The sequence below is a fragment of the Carassius gibelio genome, chromosome A4, assembly GCF_023724105.1.
Source record: "Carassius gibelio isolate Cgi1373 ecotype wild population from Czech Republic chromosome A4, carGib1.2-hapl.c, whole genome shotgun sequence".
In the NCBI taxonomy this organism is placed as follows: Eukaryota; Metazoa; Chordata; class Actinopteri; order Cypriniformes; family Cyprinidae; genus Carassius; species Carassius gibelio.
The window spans coordinates 9,884,189-9,908,978 of NC_068374.1; the positions used below are offsets into that span (position 1 = coordinate 9,884,189).

Consider the following 24,790-nt stretch of genomic DNA (forward strand, 5'->3'; position numbering starts at 1 on the left):
AAAAATAATGACCAAAAAAAAAGTGAAGTGATGTTACATACAGCCAAGTAGGGTGACCCATACTCAGAATTCATGCTCTGCATTTAATCCATCCAAAGTACGTGTATACACACACACACCCGGAGCAGTGGGCAGCAATTTATGGAGCAGTTGGGGGTTCAGTGACCCGAGACTCAAACCCACAACCTTAGGAGTCAAACTCTCTAACCACTAGGCCCCAACTTCAACAATTCCTTTGTGTCAGCAGTCTCCTCTGTGTCTCTCCATTTCACCGTATGCTGCATACGCTCTTCTGTATCAGCCGCGCTACAAGGATGTGCTGTTTCTACGTGTATTTAGCTTGGATTTGAAAGAAATGGTGATATGGAGAGAAAAGTGTTACCGATGCGTCTTTATTTATCAGTATTAATATACAAATCAGATTGAATCATGTGTATAAAATTAAAATTATTTAAAGATACAAATTCACAGCACATATTTCTTTTATGCTGACATTGGCTCTCATCAATCACAAGAAGCTCCTTTTTTTCCACCAATCTGCTGGCCTTTATGTCTTCTCTTCCTCTCAACAGCTATAAAGGCGGGCGTACACGGTGCGAATTCTGATGGTCGGAAGATCATACGTCCACGCACACGTCACGTGTGAGTTTATCTGAAAATTGTACGGACGAGGTGATATACGACACGATTTTGCGACCTTCCGATTACCGAAGCAATCGCACAAAGTTAATATAACTGCTCTCCCTCTCTCATAACTGCATATAAAATATTGATACGAGCCGTGACTGTTTCCTACACAAACAGGTTCTTTTTCAGCAACAGGAAACTGGGATGTCTGGTCACCCTAGTGTGTGTGTGTGTGTGTGTGTGTGTGTGTGTGTTTGTGTGTGTGTGTGTGTGTGTGTGTGTCTTCTTGTATATGGTTTAGAACACAAATGTCTATAATGACATGGGTATACAATCCAAACATGGTTTATGAGTACACTTCCCATGCCCTCGTAAACTAAATGGGTTTTAAAAAATTCTAAACTGTGTTTAATTGAAATTTTTAACATGCATTTTTCCGTGTTGGATAGAGGTAGAGTATGGGGATAGAATATACAGTTTGTACAGTATAGACAACCGTTATGTCTATGGAGAGTCCCTGTAAACCACATATGCATGCGTATGTGAATGAGAGAGAGAGAAAGAGAGAGTTAAAAAGCATGGTACACACTGCTAGAAACCTCATACAGGGCTCAATGTTCCTCCCAGAGTTCAGCGAATTTATCTTCCTGGTCAATAGTCCACATTCGCCGTGCCACTGCCGTCTTCGTCTTTCTTTTCCTAGTTCGTCATTGGTCAACTTCAGATAGATGAACAAATCGGCTCGTTCAACCGCACACGTGTCACAAATTCAAACTGATAGCTCACAAACTTTTTAGACATGTTTAAAAATGATCGGCAGGTAGGGAAGTGCTCGTAAGGCACTCTGCTTGGCTTGTAATTCCTCACACATGATACGAGCCGCGACCATACGAGCATACACGATTTCCACACGATTGAAAAAAATCGCATGCGAACTCGTACAACAGCAAAAATCACACCGTGTACGCCCGTCTTAACTCATGCCCCCTTTAGCTTTCTGGCCATTTTACTAAGCTTTGCTAAGCTTGCTGCAATGTTGTCATTAATCATATCGACCTGGCGCAGTAGTAGGCCCTGAGAAAATCTTTAGAGATAGAAGAAAAATATATAAAAGTTTTATTCATTTGTTATAGTCATTGTTGAACCACATCGTATTTTTCAATAGAAACTACTACAAAAATAATTATGCTTAATACATGCATAGAGTATAATACATAAATAATGCATTTTTTAAATTGAAATCCACACCGTGAGGCCACAGTAATATATACAGCCTATGAATTCATATTCATTTACTGTATTTGCCATTGAAATGGACATAAAAAGTGTAACATTTCGTCAAAAATTGTGAATCTAGCTAAACTTTGGTAACACTTTATAATAAGGTTCATTAGTTATATGGAAGTAAAGTAATGACTAAAGTATATGAAATAATAAGCTTGTTGAAAATGAAAATACATAATTTTACTACATAAATACATAACCCTGTTTGCATTTTAACACGTATTTTTAGAGCTTGCATTTTTATTTGCTGAAATGCAACATGGTTGTATGTTTAAACTGAATATTATCATTCAAAACATTTCACATACATTTTCATTATAAAACTTATAAGACATGTTTCATTATAAAACATACAACTTTCAGATTTCAACTGAATTTTAACGGTTTCTGTCGAATTTTAACAACTGAATTTGTGGAGGCGAAATGGAATGGAATTGGAATGGAATTACCTGTTGAATATTATAGGTCGAATTTTTAAACCGACCGAATGTTTTGGAAATGACATCTGAAAGGTGAATTTGGATTATTAAATTTTTTTAAATGGAAATGTATGTGAAATATTTTGAATTGAACTATTCACAGTTTAAACATACAACCATATTGAATTTCAGCCAATAAAAATGCAAGCTTTAAAAAAAAAAAACAATGCATTAAAATGCAAGTAGGGTTAATACAATTTTTTTCAATTAGTGCAATTCAACAAGCTTTTCATTTCAAATACTTTAGTCATTATTTTACTTCCATATAGTTAACTACTTCAGTTAACATACAATACTTCTACAGCATTTATTAATCTTAGATAATAATAATTTCAACATTTACTAGAGATGCACAATATATCGGCCACCATATTGATATCGGCCGATAAATGTATATTTTTCTGTTATCATTATCAAACCAATTAGAGAATTTGTCCGATATCGTAGAGCCGATAAACAATGCATTATTTCCTGTCGAGACCCTTCAGATGCGCACTGTTCACCATGATTTTTTTTATTGCATGAAATATCATTGGAAACACTTTGAAAAGGAAAATACAGTGAACTGCAACATGTGCAGGGCAAGTCTGTCATATTTTTATGAGATTATTAGCTACTGTAAAATAATGTAACAGAATTTTTGTTCACCCGTGTTTTAGCGCATTGTTAAGAGAAGCGCGCATCCACAATGGATCCACATGACTAGCACAGTTAAGTTTGCTTGTGCATTTACAGTGTTTTGTGCAATTGTAATATTGTGTTTATTTTATTTATATAAATCAGACTTTTCTCATATAGAATGCGTTTGGTTAAGCTATAGCCTATAGAGGGTTAATAGAGCACTTCAGTTTGCTGTTGATCATCTTTAGCTCAGTGCACGCAGCTCAAACGGCAGCTTACAACATTAATAACTATGACTGAGATTGTCATAAGCCCAGGGCCGTAGCTGGGGTTTGCGGGGCCCCGGTGCAGGTTGTACCAGTGGGCCCTGTTTGAAATGGTTTAATTTGTATGTTCGTTCTATTTATTTATTAGTGCTATTTACACAACGTTTTGTCAAGTTTTTAGGTGTCCAGGTACAGAAACCGAATAATCAAATGTGAAATAGCACTGCATAGTCTTCAATGTAAAAAATTAAATATACAATCAAACCAAAATGTATTCAGACACCTTCAACATTTCTCAAATTATTATAGTTTATTTGCTTTAGTTTGGAAATGGTAATAAAACATGACAAGAACTCAGAGTTAAACTGTCAGAACAAATTCATCTTGATAATGTCAGATAACTATGCAATGGATTACAGTCAACCAAAACTTAAGACAACTGTTATTATGACAATATTTACACAACTATCAATACTTTGTTGACCAATTACCAAGCAATGCTTAATTTTGTTCAGACTGTGGTGTGAAAAGGTTGCATTAGCAATTTAGGAAAAGACACATTAGCAAAACATGGTGCTTCATATGGTGCAGAATAATTTTTGGTCCCAATTTTATTATTATCATTATTATTATTATTAATACATTTCACTAGTAGTCCACTGTATGAAGAATTTTTGGCATAATGTATTATAAATGTATTATAGTGTCTCACACCTAGTAAAATAATATCTGAATAATTGTTGGTTTGACTGTGCATTAATTCTTGTTTAAAACTACACTGTAATTCAGACAAGATCAGTGAGTGATTTTCTTTCTTTCTTTTTCTTGGATTAACATTACAGCAGCCAGTAGCTAAATTAGGCTCGGTCACTTTAAGAGACAAATGCATCCAATATAATACACATCCCATTTTTTTTCTAAACTGTTTACTTTCACTTAAGACATAACCGACAGTTTTTTCGAACATACTTTCCAAGATGGGTATTTTTACATAGTTTGTATGTATTTGTCGGTACAAGAGCAAAAAGAAGCAAATTCGGTGTTCAAGCGTTTTGAGACGTGTCTCTCTGCCTGAATCCTGAGCACCAGAACATAGCAGTGCTGAATCGGGCTCTTTCACATCCTTTTCTGTTTGTTTCAACTGCGATTTGTATTTGTTCGTTCAGGTGCAGGAGGAAGTTCAAGGAGAACTTCGCTAAGGAGAGCTCAGTTCAGTGTTGCTGTCTGTCAGACGCGTCTCTCTGCGTGCGCACCGGACACAGCGCGCGAGTAACCAGTGACTCTGTTGAGCTTTTCCGCGTCTTGTGTTTTAATGCTTTAAACTCTTTTGAATGTTTAAATTGACAAGTCACAAGGCTTAAAAACATGTGAAAATGGTGAGCTTTCGTGACCACAAGCAGCAGTGGCTTGTCAACGGTCCTGAGTGTCTTTTTAGACTGGCCTCAGCCAGTCGTTAGAGATCACCCGGGGCCCCCCCCCCCCGCAGCCGTGGGCCCCTATAATCATCACCACCTTTCACCCCACTAGCGACGGCCCTGCATAGGTATATATATATATATATATATATATATATATATATATATATATATATATATATAACGTAAAAGAACACAAAATCCAATTGCAAGTAGAACAGTTTATTTGCCACAATGCAAAACAGCAGGGTACAAGAAAATAGAGTAGGTGAGCTGGTGAATAGGTGAGCTGGAGAGCGGTCTCTGTAACTCTGAGAATATGAGGCACTGACCCGAACCAACCCAGAAAATATTCCTGGGAACAGACGTGGAAGCACACTGGGCAATCTCCTCGGCTGAGAGCAAGAAGAGATATCTGAGGACTAACCCCTCTTTCACACCGCAAACGTGAGCAGCGCGTATTTTTTTCAGCCTCCATGTTAATCAATGGCTGCATCCAAAAACTGAAAAATGCTGCCTTCGGAGGTTGCATTCCAAGGTATGAAGGCATCAAGCCACTTCCGAAATCAATGTCAGCTTCATTTCCTTCATTTCCTAGATGTATCCTTCGCTGCCTTTGATATCCCACAATCCTGTGCGTTCCATTCTGTGAGAGTTTAGCCAAAAAATAAAGAAAGCGTCTGAAAGTTGCGGTCGGTGGTCAGTTTGTGTTCAAATGTATGTTTCTGAACAACCTTTTCCACTTTTTATGTAATTTCTAGAGAGAAATTAATATAGCAGTAATGAATTATCCACTCAGTTATCACCAAAGCTCTCTATATTTTGCTGTAGATCATTAAACCATTACGCTGCCTCAGAAGCCTGTCCAAAATCCGTTTCATGAGGTGCCTTCGGGCAAAAACGCTGCCTGCAAAATCATTGCCTGATTAGACAGCAAGGCAGCAAGTCACCTGCCTAAGTTTTCGGATGCAGCTAATGAGTGCATTCACACCGGGAGCAGGAGTCGCGCAGAAGCGTCGCGTGAACAGCAGTGCAGCGGGGGTTTCGGTGTCCGGTCTATTTCTGCTGTGCTGCTCACGCTCAATTAAAGTGAAAGCACACTTTTGATGGATAAAATAAATATGATAACACAAAACGTGTTCAAAATGCACAGAATAAGCATGTCAAGAGTTTTAACAACGACAATGTCTAGTGTTTTAACAATTATGCCAGAAAAGAAAATTAAGTACAACAAATATGTATTTACCCATTTAAACTTTTTAATTAATCGTTTTGGGTGAAAGTATTGTGTATTGTTATAAAAACAAGTGTTGAAAGAATTATACCCAATTACCCATTGTTTGAAATGGTTATAATGTCTGCCGAACACGCTTTGCAGCCGCTGCTGTTGTGCTGTACTTATACGCTTCCAGTGTGAATACTCGCGAGAGTCTGCTGCTGCAGTGACGGTGTAGTTGCGCGGACGCGCTGCTCGTGCACCGCTCACGGTGTAAAAGAGGAGTGAAAGCAAGACCAGCATCGACAACTACGAACAACGATCTGACAACATGCAGTAACAACCACAAGACAGAAAGACAGGACAGAACCAGCATCAGGTGCAGCCACGCTGATTAGCTCATCAGCCCAATGGTTGCCGGAGCAATGCTGAATGAGCAATCAGACAGATAACGAGAAAACAGACATGCAAAATGAACACACAGATCTATGAACTGTGACTATATATATATATATTATATTATATTATGAAAATTATAATTATAATTGTATATATATATATATATATATATATATATATATATATATATATATATATATATATATCATTATAATGAGAACACTATTATTATAAATGTTATGAATTCTTTCGGTTTGGTTTCCGTGTTTCAGCACGTTGTTGCGGGAACAGCCAAGAGTGCATCCACAACAGAAGTTACACATTCTCATTCTGAATATATGATGCATTTCCCTGTGTTGAATAAGCTGGCAGCACTTCATTTTACTGGTGTTCATTCAGCTCTTCAGCTTCAGCACACGCAGCTTGAACAGCAATGCACAACATTAAAAACTATAATTGGGAATGTCAGAAACATAATATTATAAAGAGAATATTACCGTAATAAAAAAGTTGTGAATTATTTGGTTTTATTTGCCGTGTTTCAGCGCGTTGTTACAGGAAGAGCCAAGACCGTGTCCACGATACATCTGACTATTCGTGTTGTAGCGCGGGTGCATTGCAATATTGAAAAATGGCTACTTCAGTTAAACCATGAAGGCGAGCCAGTGGATATCATACAAGCAACATGCAAACTTTGTGCAAGTCAAATCGGTGCCGGTTGAATGTCTTTCACCATGATAGTGAAAGTAAAAACTAACAGAGCTTTTGGCATCTGACGACGCATGCAATAACAGCACGTATTCTCGCAGAGACAATGAAAGACACGTATTCTCTGTGAAAAATGAAATGAAAGACGAAACTCCTAATATGTGGTATATATAACTGTTTTAATATATGTCTTTAATGTTTCTCTTGTGGCCCAAACATAGTGAAAACAATGAGAAGATACGTATTTCGTGTTGAACGGGTTGTTTTGGAAATTGGTGCAAAAAAAAAAACTGCTCTTTTGCTTCATTGATAAAGTGTTACTGAAGTGTAACAATTTAAGTTAGGCTATAGGCTTATAATTCAATGTAGGCTATAATAATTTTTTTTAAAAAACATTTTCAGTGAGGAGTAGCCTAAGCTAATAGCCAAAATTTTTATTTTCCTCACAGGCTGCAAGTCACAGCATGTCAGTTATGTGGTGATGCACTATGCAATTGTTGCAAAGAAAATTAATTGTAATATTAATTTAATAATAAAAGTAACCTAATAATAATAGCCAGAAAATAACAGGCCTACATTAATTGGAAATGCCAAATACTCTTAATAATGACAACATTTAATGATTTTGACAATATCTCTGGCTATAGTCCTTACATGATTGTCCTCTTTCAACACACTCTATCGTCTTATCCTCAGGCCCCCAATCCGCTACGCCACTGTCCATGGAATGATTTTATTTATTTACACGTAAGTAATGTTGTCCAGTCACTTGTTTCCATTATTTAAGCATTATTTTATTTATTTGTAAGACTTATGTTTGATTTATGTAGAAGTGTTTAATGCCTTTTAATGCTGAGACTTTTTTTGGTAATCAGGCTCTCAAAAATTATGTAAAAATGAGGATTTAGATTTATCAGTATTTAAGGAATTATTGGTTATAGGTATAGGCCAAACTTTTCTTATCGATGCATCCCTAACATTTACTTAAGCATTATTAAAATAAAAAGTTGTGCTTGTTAACATTAGTTAATGCACTGTGAATTAACATGAACTAACAATGAACTGTATTTTCATTAACTAACCTTTACAAAGATTACATTTCTAATTACTAACTATACAACTAATGGATCCTTACTGTAAAATGTTACCAAAATCTTAATCTAGCAAAACATAACTATCTAGTTGTTTAACATGTATACATAACTAAATTTAGTTTACTATTATCCTGGCATTATTTTATAAAAGCACACTGGGTTTAAAAATATCTGCTGACAGTCAGTTGTTAAATTAGGTTCTAGCTCCTGACCATCCACTTCTCCCTCTTTATTTATTTAAGCAAAGCCTTTGAATGATGTGATGCTTTTCTTTTGTTTTTATAAATAAATGAAAATATAAAAATTATGCTTGCTATTTTCTGCCTTCTGTTTTATGCTGTTTTCCCTACTATCATATACTTCCTCCGACTTCCTCATTCCAGTAATATGTGATGGCATGACTAAACTCTCTATTAAAATTAGCAAAGCCGATTGGAAAGTATGCCACAGTTTAAGATTTTTAAATTCACATGGTTATGATTTGAAAACATATCTATAGCATGTAACTTTATACTGTCCAGCCATTGTCTGAGTGGGATTATTACCTGCAAATGAATCGCATCTAATCACACAGTGATGCTTTTGAATGGCTATTTTTGCACTGTATATATTCCATGTCGACAAACCCTAAGCACAAAAAAAAATTAATTGTTAATATATTATAAATTATGTTAACACCTTATAAATGCATTTGAGAATCTTCTTACCAAACACACTGATCCATTCCATTTGTCTGCTTATTTAGATGCATTGCCTGCTTAAGACCAGGTTAGTTTCCCAGCATAAGTTGGCACAGTAACTAAGCTTGATCTAGACCTATGTTAAGTTTGTTTTATGGAACCAAATAATTTGACAATGAGTCAGACTAACTGAAATAAGCCTGGCTTATTTGGTTAACTTGTTTTATGAAACAGGCCTCGAGCCATTCAAAGTTATCATATTTTCTCCATTGCAACATATTGGATTGAATCTATTTAAATTGAAATCAGATCGCACTGCATCGTAATGGGGTGAATTGTATCACATTGCATCGGTAGCTGCTTCATATGTATCTTTAATGTATTGTATCGTTGGCTATGAATCAAGATGCATATAGTATCGCCATGAGTCATGAGATGCACGTCTCTAATACCCACCATTATCTTATTTTGAAATCTGACACTCTCTTAAAATATTGCTCATTATTTTTTGTTGATCAGGAATGATGACATTTTGGTTTGTAAGTTAACAGAAAATATTGTTTCTCCTATGTGACATAACATGTTATATATTACAGCATCAAAGAAATGATACAGTAGTCTTACTAAAATCTATAAAGAAATTTGATAGGTGTGTCTATTGCAGCTGACAGAACAAAAAAGGTGGCATGAATTAAAGATGGCTGACCTGCAGATAGAAAACCTGCAGGAGAAGACTGAAGCACTAATCAGAGAGAGATTACTTGGAGCTGGCTTCAGGTACGGATCAAAGGTATAATAAACGTTAACATCTTAGTAGAGATGTTCCAATACCCTTTTTTTCTTCCCGATACCGATTCCAATACCTGGGCTCAGGGTATTGGCCGATACCGAGTACTGATCCGATACCTGGGTGTGTATCTATACTACTAGCCCTGTGTAAATTGCTAGAATTATTTTATGGTGTGCTTCAGACTTATCCCTTAATAAAACATGAACAAATACATGGTGAACTACTGCATATGTATTACAGTATTTTTATTATCTGACATGAATTTGACAGTAATATTATTTATTTTCTTAAGTGAAAAAGAACTTCAAATGCAGCCAAAAATCTAACATCGCTAACTAAAAAAGGTATTTTAGTTTTACAATATAACTGTATAAAAAACTGCAGCAAGTAAGTCTAGGAATATAAAAAATGATATATTAGATAATCTCTTCACAACAAAGCAAGTAAAAAACAAGCAACCGTCTAGGCTTAATTATTATTATTATTAATAGAGACGCATTATTATTACTACATAGAGACATAGCTAAATCTATAACAGTAGCTTAATATATTGTCAATTTACTCACGTTAAACCGAACATTTATTTTGATGGGTTGCCATGAAGATCTTTGAGTGTCTGTGTTTATGATATGACAGTTTTCTCAAATGAAACGGTAAATTCTCATGAAGTGACGGTTTATGCGTTCGTGTCCTCATAGTGACACACGGCAGAGACTACAAAACAGTGAGCTCCCGCGCATCTGCGCCCGTCACCCACAGAGATGTAGAATTTGCAGGAGTAATATTTAAATAGTATTTTGCAGTTTAATATTCACAGACACTAGTATATACTCTCTTCAGCTCTCAACGGAGGCGGTCGCATTTCTTTCCTCTCCTCCCTGTCTTCCCTGCTTCGCCTGTTTCTCTTGTCTCGTCTACTTTGAGAGACTCTCTCTGCACTGCTATCCTAAACTGAAACATGGATTTGATAAATTGGTCTCTCAACGCAATTGACACCATCTTCTCGACGAGGAGCTTGGGTTCGGGGGAACCTGACTGCCCTGCCGGAACGTTCGCAGCTGGCTACACGATGGAAGCGTGGGCGAATTGGCGGGTCGTGTGTCTGGCGGCTCTTTCTGTGGAGGACATTGAAGACATCTACCTATTTGGAACCATGATAACAGGTATTCTGCTGATTGGATTAGGCTTTGCCCTGGTAGGGCTGCAGCTATCGATTCTTTTTGTAATCGATTAATCTAGCACTTAATCGATCGATTAATCGAGTAATCGGATAAAACGATTTGTGTGTGTTTTTGGACAACCAAAACAAATAATGCATAACAAAAATGATGTGGCTGTAAAATGAACAAGCATTTGGCTTTTATTTCTCAACAGAGGTATTTATTTCCAAGTCCAAAAGTTTGGCTCCAAAGGTTAAGTGCCAAGTTGGCATTGCCAACAATTATAGAACAATGTACAGTTAAGTGAACTTACTGTAACATGTATAACATGTATTGTAAAACTAATATGAATATAAACTTAGTTTTTTGTCTTCTTAATACACAACATTACAAAAAAAGGATTGCACCTTCTGCAAATTTAGTTTAGTTAACCTGAGAACAAAAAATGAATATAAAATATCAAGCCAAACAGGTACACAATGTATAAAATGTATAAAAAAAAATTATGTAAATAAAACAATTATAAACAATTATAAATAATAAGCTGTAATCTCAAAACAAACATCAAAATGTACGTGTGTGTGTGTGTGTGAGTGTGTGAGAGTGTGAGAGAGAAAGATTTCAGATTGATTCTACAACAGCTTATAGTTGCAATGGAGAAACGTCAACATATTCACATGCTCAGCACTTAGGCTTGCCCTGCGTTTTGAGGCAATGTTCCCAGCAGCAGAGAACAGGCGCTCTGAGGGTGTTGATGTTGCTGGGATCCCCAAGAAAGACTTTGCCAGCTGTGCCAAGGTTGGATATCTTGCCTCATTTATTCTCCACCATGGCAGTGGATTCTCCTTCTTGGAAATAGGCTGTTCACCAAAATACTCCAAGACCTCCCTCTGCACCGCTCTGCTCATCTGCTCGTCCTCATCATGATCCTCTCTTTCATCCTCATCCTCTGATGATGATCCCAGGATACTGTTCTGATGTGATCTACCTTTAGTGTGTGTAGCTGATGTGGTGGCAGTGACTTTCTCTACCGTTACATGTGTTTGTTTTGAGTCCTTTCTGGCAGCTAGTGCCATTGATTGAATACTAGTTTGGACCTTTAACACCTCTTCAGCAGGCAAGAACTTCAGTTTTCTAAACCTGGGGTCCAAAGCAGCAGCCAGAAGGACAGGGTTGGGAGCACCAGATTCAGGTAGAAATTGATACAGCCCTTCCCACCTCTCTGTAATCTGCTCTGCAGCAGAAGCCTGAAATACCTTCACTGGTGCAGTTTCAGGTTCTGCAGTCAGTGTGGACTTTTTAAGGTTTTGGACCAGCTGTGGAAGGGCAGAGAGGGTGACATACTTTTCTCCACTAAGAAATTCTGTAGCTCCTTCAAATTGCAGTCACAGGCCATCGCTGTTCCAGGAGTCTTGATAACATGTGATACGTACTGTTCCACCGGGTACTGACATCCTGTATCAACATGTGTGGTGGCTTTCCCATCTGCTGTTGTTTTTCTTTGAGCTTAGTGCAGGCCAGTTCACTCTTTTTGAAGTGTTCCACTAGGCACCTAGCAGAACCCACACAACTAGCAATTGTTTTATTGTTTTTGAGTGTGCTCTGCACAACTAAATTTAAAGTATGCCCTGCACATCTCACAGAAGCCCACCCATGCCTCTCTCTAAGAATTCTTGCTGCTGCCACCACATTGGCCCCATTGTCATGGACAACTGCCTTTACCTTTTCAAGTGGAATCTCAAATTGGGCAGTTGTCTCCTCTAGCCAGTCTGCAATGTTGGCTGCAGTGTGTCTCTCTTCTAGGGGCATTGTGGTTAGGGAGAGGGACTTCATCTCCCAATCTTCCCCCAAGAAGTGGCATGTCACCCCCAGGTAGGCCTCTGTTGCCACACTGGTCCAAATGTCAGTTGTCAGGGCAACACACTCTGTTTGCTTTAGGACAGCTTTCAATTTATCTGTAATGTCTCTGTGTTTCTTCTCCATCAGTTGTGTGAAATATGTTCTTGATGGCAGGCTGTATTTAGAATTGAAAGTTGAGATCATGTCTCTAAATCCCTTGTCCTCCACCATGGACAGTGGCCTCATATCAGTCACAAGCATGTTCAAAATGCTCTCTGTAAAAATGGCGGCCTCTTGAACAGTGCATGACTGAGCTGGGCGAACAAAGCTGTCCATACTCCGTTGTGAAGAGCTGAGAGGGAGAAAAAGAGGAAAAGCAATTTAATTTATGAATATGCACAACAGCTTTCATGTTGTATTCTAACCCTGATATCAAAGTAAATATCTGTTTTATGTAGATTTCTACACCTGCAGCATTTACCATTAGGCTGATTATAATGTCCTCCCCAAAAGTACGAGTCGATTTGGAGAAGCAGGCCGTGTTGGAAAAATACACTTAACAGAATAGTTATATTAAACTTGTGTCTATTTCAGTTAAAGCTGTTATAAGTTATACATATTACATATACTATAAGTTATAGTATGCAAGTGAGTTATAAAGCCATCTCATACGTGAATTTCTCCTTTAATATGTTATAATATAACCACTAGGTGGAGCTCTAAGCATAATCTATTCTGGTAGTTTAACGCTGAAGAAGAGCTGTAACGTGACTTGCTGTTGAACACGCAGTAAATGCTGACGCACTTTTTGTTCCGTGCGTTTTAACTGAAAAATGAGTACTCCGAGTCTTTATTAAAAACCAACAGGCTGGGGAGTTACATTTTTTGTTGTTGTCTGTAACTATTTGGCAGACGTGGCATACAAACAAGGTCTCGCAAAGACTGCAATACAATATTTGTTCCTCCATCACGTCCCGGTGTATACAGTGAATGCATGCTGAAATTATTGTTGCGTGGCTACATAAAAGTTTAAGCATATGTGATGCATTGCTGCAATTGGTCTGACGTGTGTGTGCGTGCGTGCGTGTGTTTGTGTGTGTGTGAAGGGGTTCTTTTTTTAGGCTATACTCTCTTGCAATTGAACGTGATAGTTACGTTTACTACTTTAAAACGTCATCAAAGTTAACATCATATCTAGTCAAACCGCATCACGACATCTCTACAAATGCAGTATGGGATTAAAATCAGCGAACATCAATAGGCTTAGACTACGTTAACTTACCTTGTTTCAGCGATGCTTGGTGAAACAGCATAGAGTGGATGTCTTCTGTTCAGATGCTGAATCATGGAAGATGTGCTGTTGTGGTATGCCAGCTCTATTTTGCAGTAGAGACACTGCACCTTGTTCTCTTCTTTATTAAGTGTTTAATGATCCCACACTTTAGACAATTTCTGCCGTTTATTTATAGATCTATTCTCCGCCATCGCGCCAACTAAATTCAAAAGGTCCGTGTGAATAAATGGTCCGTGTGACACAATCAAACACAATCGCGTATAGTGCGCGTCATAGGAATTTAACGAGGCTTCGAAGCAGAGTTTTTGCCTCGAGGAATTTTTGTAATCGAGTAACTCGAGGAATCGTTTCAGCCCTATGCCCTGGGTTATCGAAGTTAAGAAATTAAGAAGACGGGAACAGCTGTCCAAAGCCTCACAAGGCTGCCTGTCATGATTGAAGCAGTGGGCAGAGCGGTCAGCATTGAGACTGAGACTATTAACCGCAATATGGATAACATCACGAAGAAGCTCACGGCTTTGGAAGGGAAATTGGAGGATTTGGAGACCAAAAGGGACAGTCATAGTGACCGTTAAATTGGAATGCGGCTACTAAACCAAAACAACTGGTATCTCATCTTCTTTCGGCTCCACTACCAGCTTGGCCTTGGCTTGGCCTTGGCTGGATAACACATTTCTCCTTGGAAAGCACGGCAGCGAGAGGCTCTGCGTTCCTCACCCGTTTCCCCCCACACCTGTTGATTGTTGACTCTGTCTAGGACCTGACCAAGGCTGTCTCCATTGCAACTATGCAACAAATACACAAACTCTTACACATATACAGATATGCACTCACCCCCCACCCCCATCCCTCGCCTTCGCCGCTTTGTTCGGTCTAGCAAGCGGGCCTGTGACCAGCACTATAATGGCTGTTGGACCGGATGCTGATTGCCTATGCTGGATCACCTCGACCCCCCAAATTTCCATCCCCAGTTGCAAGTCATGTTTATGGTGTATTGATTATGTGCATTTGTGCTGTGGTGTTTTTACTGTTCTCAAACGGTGCTACCATAGGAGCACAGTCTGGGTGCTGGTTTTTTTCTCCTCTCTTTCCTAATGTTTTGCTGTTATCTCTTTCCCTGTCCACTGTATTTCGTTGTCTTGTGCCCACATGTGCAATGACAATAAAGTTGAATCTGAATCTGAATCTGAATATATTCGGCTACAGTCTGGAGCCCTGCACTTAGACTAACACGGAAGCGACTGAACGCAGCTGCGGGTAACGAATACACTCCGGAGTCGGTAACTTACTACCGTACTACAGAGACGCTGGTATCATCAAATTTTTACATTTTCACCACCGACTTGGTAGTGAAGTGCCAGTACTTGTGGCATCCCTAGTCGCCGTTTTACTGTCTGGTTGGTCCAGTCTGAAATATTGCTAAACAGCGGACATACTGCTAACCACTGATCTATAATATAAAAGTGGCTACACTGTCTGTTGGCAGTTTAGAACGCGATGAGCGATCCAGTCATATATAGATCAGTGCTGCTAACGCATTTTCATTTCTTCTTCGCTGCTCTAGACGGGTTTCTTGTGGCAACTTCCTGTGTTTGCAATGCATTCTGAGCAGTGAAGAAGAACCGTGCAGCGGTTAGGCAAACTTAGTGGTCATAACAGGTCTTGTTTAAGAAAATGGTATCGGATCGGTATATGGGTTCATGTACTCACCGATGCCGATGCCAGAATTTGTTGTGGTATCGGGGATATTTCCGATACTAGTATCGGAATCGGAATAACTCTACATCTTAGTAAAGTAAACCACAAAATTAAGCTATCAGGCACTGATGGTCCATAAGAGAAGGAAAGTTTAGTAGTAGTGTACATGCAACAGTGTGGCCCTGCTGTTTTTAACAGTGGTGCTGTTGTGTGCACGTCCACTAGCCTGTGTTTCCTTTCCCTGTCTTCTGTCTTTAAATCTTTATTTCTTTTTATGTGATAATTAAAAACTTACTGGATACTAGATTAAAAACAGCAGACATTCATTTCTATAATTTTAATTTCATAATTTTGATGTTCCTCATGTTCCGTTTCACATCAATATTATGTACAATATTCTAAACCTGAAGTATCCTTTTCATTGTCTCGTTTAACAGCTATCAAAATGAAAGATGACTCTAGTCATTCACAATCCTCTGATGATAGTTCTCTTTATCTGAAACTTCTAGATCTGACTCTACCTCAGAAACAGATACAGAAAAGAAAAGGCAGAAGAAAAAGTTTAAGGTCAAGGGCAAAAAATAAAAATGTCTGGCAATAAAGACAGGAAGTCAAAGAATGCTCCATGTGAAAGATGTTCAATCGCAATTTTGTTTCAAAAACACTGTCCGAGTTATATATTCACTTTTTGTTGTTGCTGTGTCCCTGAAGTAAATTTGAACCTATTTTTGACCATCTATTAGACACAAACTGAACTGCAGAAAAATGCACTGTTATAGTAAAAAGTAAAGTACTGCAAAAATGCAGTTGAAATCATGTGAAATATAGGTTTTGTTAATGAGGAAAACAATCTTGAGATAATCACTTAAATAATTGCATACAATTTTTTTTGCTTGGTTGTTTGTAGACATATGCCTACTTCTTTGTATTAGTTGAATTACAGATTATAGACTATTCTCACTTTTAAATTGTGATGAATCTGCATGTAACAGACCCAATGACAATTCTTTTTGTACTGTGTCACATACATAATACTGTGTCTGCTAACCATCAGGGTCTTACTGTTATGGCATTCTGATTTCATGCTTTACAAAAGGAAAAGAAATTACATCTTATATGCTTATTTTATCATATGTGCGTGTACTGTGTTGTACAGCAGTCTCATTGTGTACAATACAATATTTTTTTCACCCTCATTTTGCAACTCATACACAAAAACAAGTGCTGGCATGATACAAACAGGTTCTTAAGCAGTTAACTTTCTTTTTCATGAACCATTAACAATTCATTTAATACTAGTGTAAAAAGGATTGCATATAAGTTGTTAACTTGGTATAGTTAACAAGCTGTTAATAAAGGATGATGTTACAGTAATAATAAATTAGAAACTCACTATTTGTTTATAACTTAATGTTAACAATTTAGAAACTACAATAAACTATTAATTAACTATAAATGAACAGTTTGCAGCCACTTAAACATAAATGTGATAATTACAGTGATAATTAAGAACTATATACAGTTTGTATATAGTCTATTAATGTATTAACAACAGTATATAAACTGTCATATTACTATGTATGTACTATGTATTCTTATAAAGTTATAATTAACTTAAGTACAAATATCAGGGCCTGTCACATCTCAAGGGCCTGCAAAATTCCTCAGCATGAACTCATGATGGTTAAGTTCATAACTCATCTGAGTATTTCTGCTGAACATTGCAGCATATCATTCATGAATAAAATGGATCCAGTTCAACTAAATTTTAATTCAGTCACAGCAGTTGTCAAGCTATCAACACACTGAATCTTTCTGACTGAAATAAGGCAGGAACCAAGAGAAATATGATCCTCTGAGCTGAGGATTTCACTCATGAAGTGAAAATAAAGCTATTGTAATAATCAAATTCTTAAAGAAAGGGAGCATATTTTTTTTTATTAATTGTAACAAACTGTTCAAAGATGTCACTTAAGGAAAACAGCATTACAAAATCCCAGGTTTTCCAGGATGCTTAGAAGCCCTGATTGTTTTGAGTAAGTATTGCCTGCCTTGTGTCCTGATATATTCATACTACAATATAGATGAGGATATACAACCCTCTACATTGAGAGTAAATTACTTGCATATGTGACTAAATTTTACTCTGGGCGACTAAATGATGTTTATCGTTAGCCATTCGCTAATAAATTCTTAGATTGTACTCACCAGTGTGTGTGTTCAAGGCTGTTATTAAGATTCATTTTCACTCACTGAACACTGACAGAGCGCTTCAGAGTTTTGCTCTCCATCAAGCGATCTGTACTTTTTCAATTCATCTCAATGGCAAACAGTGCACCTATATTTGCCGAACTGTAAACTGTGTGAAGGCGCACTATTTACCGTCGCTTTGCTGATAGCGCTGTTTCTCACACATGTAAAGAGAGTACATGTAAGAGAGTCTTACCATGCTGAATCAACGAGCTACATGTAAACTATATTATTTGTTGTATTTTCCTGTCACAATAATGGAGTTAATTTAGAATTATTCAGCTTTTTAGAACAAGCAGAAGATATTCCGGTTTCTCCAGTAGTGGCGGAGCTAATGCGCAAATGGCAATTTCATTGGCTGGCACTGCTCTATTAACCCTCTGGAGTCTAAGGGTATTTTTGGGGCCTGGAGAAGTTTTGTCATGCCCTGACATTTGTGCTTTTTTCAGTTTCTTATAAATATCTAAATGGGTAAAGTCTAATCTCACTGTAATCAGCACAAACTGGGCAAAAATAATATGTGAAATGCATGTATGTACATGATTGTGTTTTTGAGAAAAAAAAATATTATGCGTAGTTAGTGAAAAACTAAAAATGTTAACACTTGAATAAGGCCATAAAACACATAAAGAACAATGGTTCCCGGGATTTTCGAGAATTGGAGCTTGTAGCCTAGAATATTTCTTTCTAAATTATGTGAAAATCATCTTGTTTACTCACCCACAGAAAACAATATATTGATTTAAATTTTCAATGTCACTTTTTGTTGGTAAAAGTCATATGCGAGAGGGCGTGAACTATCATGAATATCATTGTGATTTACACCTGAGAAGACAAAGGCCCACATAATGAGCTGCATAATGAGCCATTCAGTCAGCTGTGCCACTGAGAGGGAGGAGTTACAAGAAAGAATGTATTAAATTACATAAAGAACCATTGTTCTGTATGTGTTTTATTGCCTTATCCAAGTGATTTAACATTTTTAGTGATTTACAAACCACGCTTAAACATTTTTTTTCTCAAAAACACAATCATGTACATACATGCTGCTCACATATTATTATAGCCAAGTTTGTGCTGATTACAGTGAGATTAGACTTTAGCCAATTAGATGTGTATAAGAAACTGAGAAAAGCACAAATGTCAGTGCATGACAAAACTTCTCCATGCCTCAAAAATACCCTTAGACTCCAGAGGGTTAATAATAATTAAAATGATCTATTACAATAATTTTTTTTACAGAAACCCTGAATGACCAACAATATCTTAAGCATCACCACCAGTCTTAAGTTCAGTTAAAATTACAAATATGCATTCATACAAGGTTACCAAGTTTTAGTTCTAATCACCAAAGTTCTATCATTAAATTGTGCTTAATAATCATAATATTTAAGAAGCTAGGCCATTTTACAACGATAAGCTGTATATATGTGTGTGTGTGTGTGTGTGTAAAATAGTATATCAGTCTGGTGAGTAAATTGAAAAATTTACTAGCCAATGGCAATCATATTGCCAAGGTGTGCATACAGGGTTGATATATACTATAGTTATTATAACATGTATTCATTCACATATTTGAACATAGTGATTCAGTGAATGTGAATGTCAAACCTCAGTATGTTCAGTTGACAGTGTGAACTCTTCATTCCATCAGAGAGAAGCTTCACTCCTAAATCCTGCAGATTATTGTTACTCAGGTCCAGCTCTGTCAGATGAGAGTTTGATGATTGTAGAGCAGAAGACAGAGTTTCACAGCATGTTTCATCAAGACCACACCCGTCAAATCTGTCAAAACAGAATGTTTAGCCAGATTGTTTTCTGATGTTCAGTATTTCTGCATTAATTTATTCTACCCTTCATAATCCAGACAGGAAAATATTTCACATATTATTTTGACATTTAATTGTTTAGAGATATAGAACAAAACATTTAATTAAACAGCAGTCAGTGAAATTACTCACAGGGCTTTTTTGCAGCATCTCACAGCTGGAATGAGTCTCTTGTAGTTTGAAGGTGACGTGAACCTCTTTGGACTGAACTCGTCCAGCAGCTTCTCTGACATCAGCAGTACTGATGTCAACACTGTACACATTGAAGATGAGAGGTCTCTTCCTGGATGTGCATCTGAACTGAGGTAACTCTGGACTTCCTCATATAATGAATGATCCTTGAGCTCAAGTAAGCAGTAGAATAGGTTGACTGAAGTTTCATCGGAGATGTCCTGTTTTTGTAATTCTTTAATGAGTGCACTTATTTTCCTGATGCTCACACTGGTGTCTTTAGTGTGTGTGATCAGGCCTTTGAGCAGGATCTGACTGGATTCCAGTGAAATGCCCATCAGAAATCGCAGGAACAGATCCAGATGTCCTCTCTGACTCTGCATGGCTTTATCAATAGCTCTCATTGTTAAGTCATGAAATTTGAGATTTCTAAAGAAGAACTGAAGCTTTTGTTGGGCTTTATTTTGTGAATCTTCAAAGAAAAACTGGAGCTCCTGCATGTTCTTGTTCAGGTAGCAGATGAACACATGCACTGCAGCGAGGAACTCTTGAACACTCAGATGCACAAAGCTAAAGGCCTTTGTCTTATAAAGTCCATCTTCCATCCTAAAGATCTCAGCGATCATTCCTGTGAACTCAGTATCTTTACTCACAATAATACCACATTCTTTTAGATCTTTCTCATAGAACACAATGCTTTCCTTCTTCAGCTGTTTAAACGCTAGCTTAGCTAACTTCAAAATCATTTCTCTATTCAATTTTAAATGGTCTGAATGTTCTCTTGTTTCCTGTCCATCATACTTCTGGCTCTTCATGTTCATCTGTATCCGCAGGAAGTGAATGTACATTTCAGTGAGTGTTGTGCTGATGTTATTTTCACTATTCTTGATGAGAATATCCTGAAGTACTGTGGCTGTGATCCAGCAGAACACAGGAATGTGGCACATGATGTAGAGACTACGAGTTGTCTTAATGTGTGAGATGATTCTGGAGGCTTGAGTCTCATCTGTGATTTTTTTTCTGAAGTACTCCTCCCTCTGTTGGTCAGTGAATCCTCGCACCTCTGTGAACAAACCCACATACCGAGGAGGGATCTGATTGGCTGCTGCTGGTCGTGATGTCACCCAGACCAGAGCTGATGGAAGCAGCTTACTTGTGACCAGACTTGTAAACAGCACATCTACAGATGCTCTTTCCTCAACAGTGTCAAGTGTGTCACTACTAAAGTTTAATGGCAGGCGACTCTCATCAAGTCCATCAAATATAAACGCTAGCTTACATTTCTTATATAACATTGATTTCTCCAGGTCCTTCAGTTCAGGATAAAATTTCAGCAGAAACTCATGGAGACTGATCTCTTTATCTTTAATCACGTTGATGTCTCTGAATGGAAGCAGGAACACACACTCTATATCCTGATTGGTGTTTCCTTCTGCCCAGTCCAGGATGAATTTTTGCACAGATACAGTTTTTCCGATGCCAGCGACTCCCTTGGTCAGCACAATCTTCTCATTGTTTTTCCTCAGTTCAGTAAATATATCATTACATTTGATTGGTTTGTCCTGTGTTTTTTTGTTCTGGAAAACATCATCAATCTTCATAATCTCATGTTCATGATTGACATCTTTCATATCTCCCTCTGTGATGAACAGTTCTGTGTAAACAGTCTCGAGATCTGTGTTGTTTTCTTTGTTGCCCTCAAAAATAAATTGTGCTTTTTTCATCATGTTGTTTTTGTGAGTTTTCAAAAAGTTTTGCAGCTCTATAATAAAAATAAATAAATAAGATTGACAAAAAAACAAAAACATTAAATTAATTTGACAAATATAATATTTTTCATATCAGCATAATTTGATACAGACAGATTAAATTCATAAAAACAATTTCTGAATATGTTTTTTTTTTATCTTCTTTCCAGATTATTTACTTACTGATTGGGATCATCTTCAGGCCATGCTGACTAATGTTACTAAAAGCTTATAAATGGTTTCTACATCACTTAACACATCAAACAGGATGTGAGGCTGCATTTGCAACATTTTTTGACCTGCTTAAATCAACCTTTGCATGTCTGATTGTAATCATGCCTTGATGACACCATATGAATTCGGTGTTAAAGGGATACTCTACCCCAAAATGAAAATGTTGTTAATCACTTACCCCCATGTCATTCCAAATCCATAAAAGCTCAGTTCATCTTCGGAACACAATTTAATATGTTTAAAACCTGAAGGCTTGAGACTGCCCCATAGACTGCCAAGTAACTAACATTGTCAAGTTCCATAAAAGGTAAGAAAGTCATCGTCAGAAAACTCTGCCATCTGCCATCAGACATGAAATCTGGGTTATATGAAGTGACAGGAATACTTTTTGTAAGCGAAGCGACATGGGGGTAAGTGATTAATGACACAATTTTTATTTTGGGGTGGAGTATCCCTTTAAACAATATCACATATTGTTTAACTTTAATAAACAATTGTTTTACATCATAAGATGTTTAATTAAGACTTTTAGGCCACTGCAGACTGGGAATCACTGGGGACACTGTTCTATTCATTATATTTTTATAGAAAGACTTGCAGCTGATGTGATTGGCTCTGTAATTGCTGCTTCAGTTATTTTCTCTTGTTTACAGACAGTGATTGTTATTTACTCCAGATCTGACCTGAATCAGCTTCCACATGGGCAGATGTGTTAGTATTGCACTCAGCCTGAGCTGTGAGAAAGACAGAAAAATACTCACTGAGAAACATTATCACAATCACATCACCAAAGAGGAAAGTTTATGTCAAACCATCACACCGTTAAACAATCAATCATGCTACAGTCACAGTTAAACATTACCTTTCTTGTGTTTGTTCTCTAACTGTTCAGCCAAGTTATTCTGGTTCATCTTTCTCAGGATGTCCACCATGATTTTCACAGCTTCTTCTGGTCTAAAACACACCATTATCTTATCCACTGTTTTTACCCTATCTGCGTTCTCCATTTCACTCTTCGATATACACTCATGATCTTTGTGTAAGTGCCACTGAAACTCCTTCAGTGCATCAGCTTCCAGCTCCTTCAGTGAGTTCATGAACAGCTCTTGAACAGATGTCATCATCCTTCACCCACTCACAGCTGCAGGACAAGAAAAAAAAGATCTGAAGTTCACTCTGAACATGGGCTGTGAGCAGAGAAAAATTTATCATCAGAAGTTTGTGTGAAGCAAATCCCCTGAAAATACTTTACAATATTAAGTAATTTATAAAAAAAAAACTACTGATTTACACAATGTCTCAATGCTGTCTAATACTGTAAGATTATGACACTTTCAAATTTACAGGTATATATGCCTATATCTTATGAAGTAGTATGTATATATGTGTGTGTATTAGTTATTGCTACCTGATCAATAATAATAGGTACAAGCTAATAAGGTGTATTATCATAAATTAACACTTGTTACTTGTGGCAGGGGGGGCGTGGTTTAGCGAAGTCTGCAGCAGGAGAGAGAATCAGGAGACGAGCGGTAAGTGAGTGGTTTGGGAAAAAATTATCAACACCTGTTTCTTGTTTCAGTAATTGGCGCGGAGAGAGTATAAAGCGCCAGGAGAGACAGAAGCAGTCGAGAGAGAGATGGACTGCTGACGTGAACCGGAAACGGATGTTGGTGTCAGAGTAAAAGTCACCATTGGTGTTTATAAAGTTTAAGTTTTATTTTGAGTTAATAAATTCGTCAGCAGTCCAGCCGACTCCTTTGTCCTCTTCCTTTCCTCCCACGAACTTACTACACTGGTGCCGAAACCCGGGAAAGGAAGAAAGAGTGCCGCCGCTATGCAGAGTCCTTCCTCTACGCCATTTGTGGACGTTATTTCATCCCTCCCGGCCCTACATCAGGAGCAAAACCAGGCCCTGCTGGACTTGGTTCCCACTCACTTACCCCTCCACAAGATGGGACCACAAGACGACCCAGAAGTATTCCTAGAACTGTTCGGAAAATCTGCGGAAGCGTGCGGCTGGCCCCGCGACCAATGGCCAGTCCGTCTGATCCCCGGGCAAGTCCCAGGTGGCCGCACAACAGCTACCGGTGGCGAACCTCCTAGTCTTCGACGACCTACAGAGGGCCATCATTCAGCGGGTCGGCTGGACCCCAGAGCAGCACCGCCAGCGCTTCCATTCCCTGGACCTGGGGGAATCCGGTCGGCCCTTCGCGATGGCCCAGCAGCTCCGGGACTCCTGCCGCAAGTGGCTACTGGCCGAGGGGAGTGACGTGGAACACATCATCGACCTCGTGGTGCTGGAGCAATTCATCGCTCGGCTACCGAAGAAAACAGCTGAGTGGGTCCAGTGCCACCGTCCCACGTCACTGGACTTGGCCATCCATCTAGCAGAGGACCACATGGTGGCGTGCCCAGGGGTTGGCGAACCCTTAACATCTCTCTCTCTCTCTCCCTCTCTCTCCTCTCCTTCTCTGTCTCCACCTGTCCCTCTCCCTAGGTCCCGTCCACCCAGCCCTCCTCATGTCCCTTGGGAGGAGGGGCCATCTCAGGGCAAAAACGAAATTCAGTATGTGCTGGACTTGAGAACAAAATTCCACACGTTGGGGCAGCTATCAATGGAGAATTTGTTACAAGCCCAGGACCGCCAGAGCCAGCTGTATAACAGGGGAACTAGATTACGCAAATTTGCACCGGGAGAGAAAGTACTTGTATTATTCCCAACGTCGAGCTCTAAATTAATGGCTAAGTGGCAGGGACCGTTTGATGTCGCACGACAAGTCGGAGATCTCGATTATGAGGTAATACGGTCCGATAGGAACGGGGCCCGTCAGATCTATCACCTCAACCTCCTAAAAAAATGGAATGAGGTGGAATCAGTGATGTTGGCAATGGTGATTGGTGGGGAGGATGATCTCGGACCAGAGGCGAATGTCAAACCACAATCCCTCGCCCTGGCCCCAGGGGGAGATCACCTCTCGCCGTCCC

General features: G+C 38.3%; 1 protein-coding gene across 1 annotated transcript in view; it reads right to left on the minus strand.

The window, feature by feature from the left end:
* LOC127969012 (NACHT, LRR and PYD domains-containing protein 3-like) overlaps nucleotides 1–24,790 on the minus strand; it is a 163,943-nt gene that overhangs the window by 71,433 nt on the left and 67,720 nt on the right. The window contains exons 2-5 of the mRNA XM_052570568.1: nucleotides 22,665–22,943; nucleotides 22,486–22,536; nucleotides 19,782–21,582; nucleotides 19,432–19,605 (exon numbers count right to left, since the gene is read on the minus strand). Coding sequence (XP_052426528.1) covers nucleotides 19,432–19,605; nucleotides 19,782–21,582; nucleotides 22,486–22,536; nucleotides 22,665–22,926 — 2,288 coding nt within the window. The 5' untranslated portion in view covers nucleotides 22,927–22,943. The remainder of the gene's footprint in view (nucleotides 1–19,431; nucleotides 19,606–19,781; nucleotides 21,583–22,485; nucleotides 22,537–22,664; nucleotides 22,944–24,790) is intronic.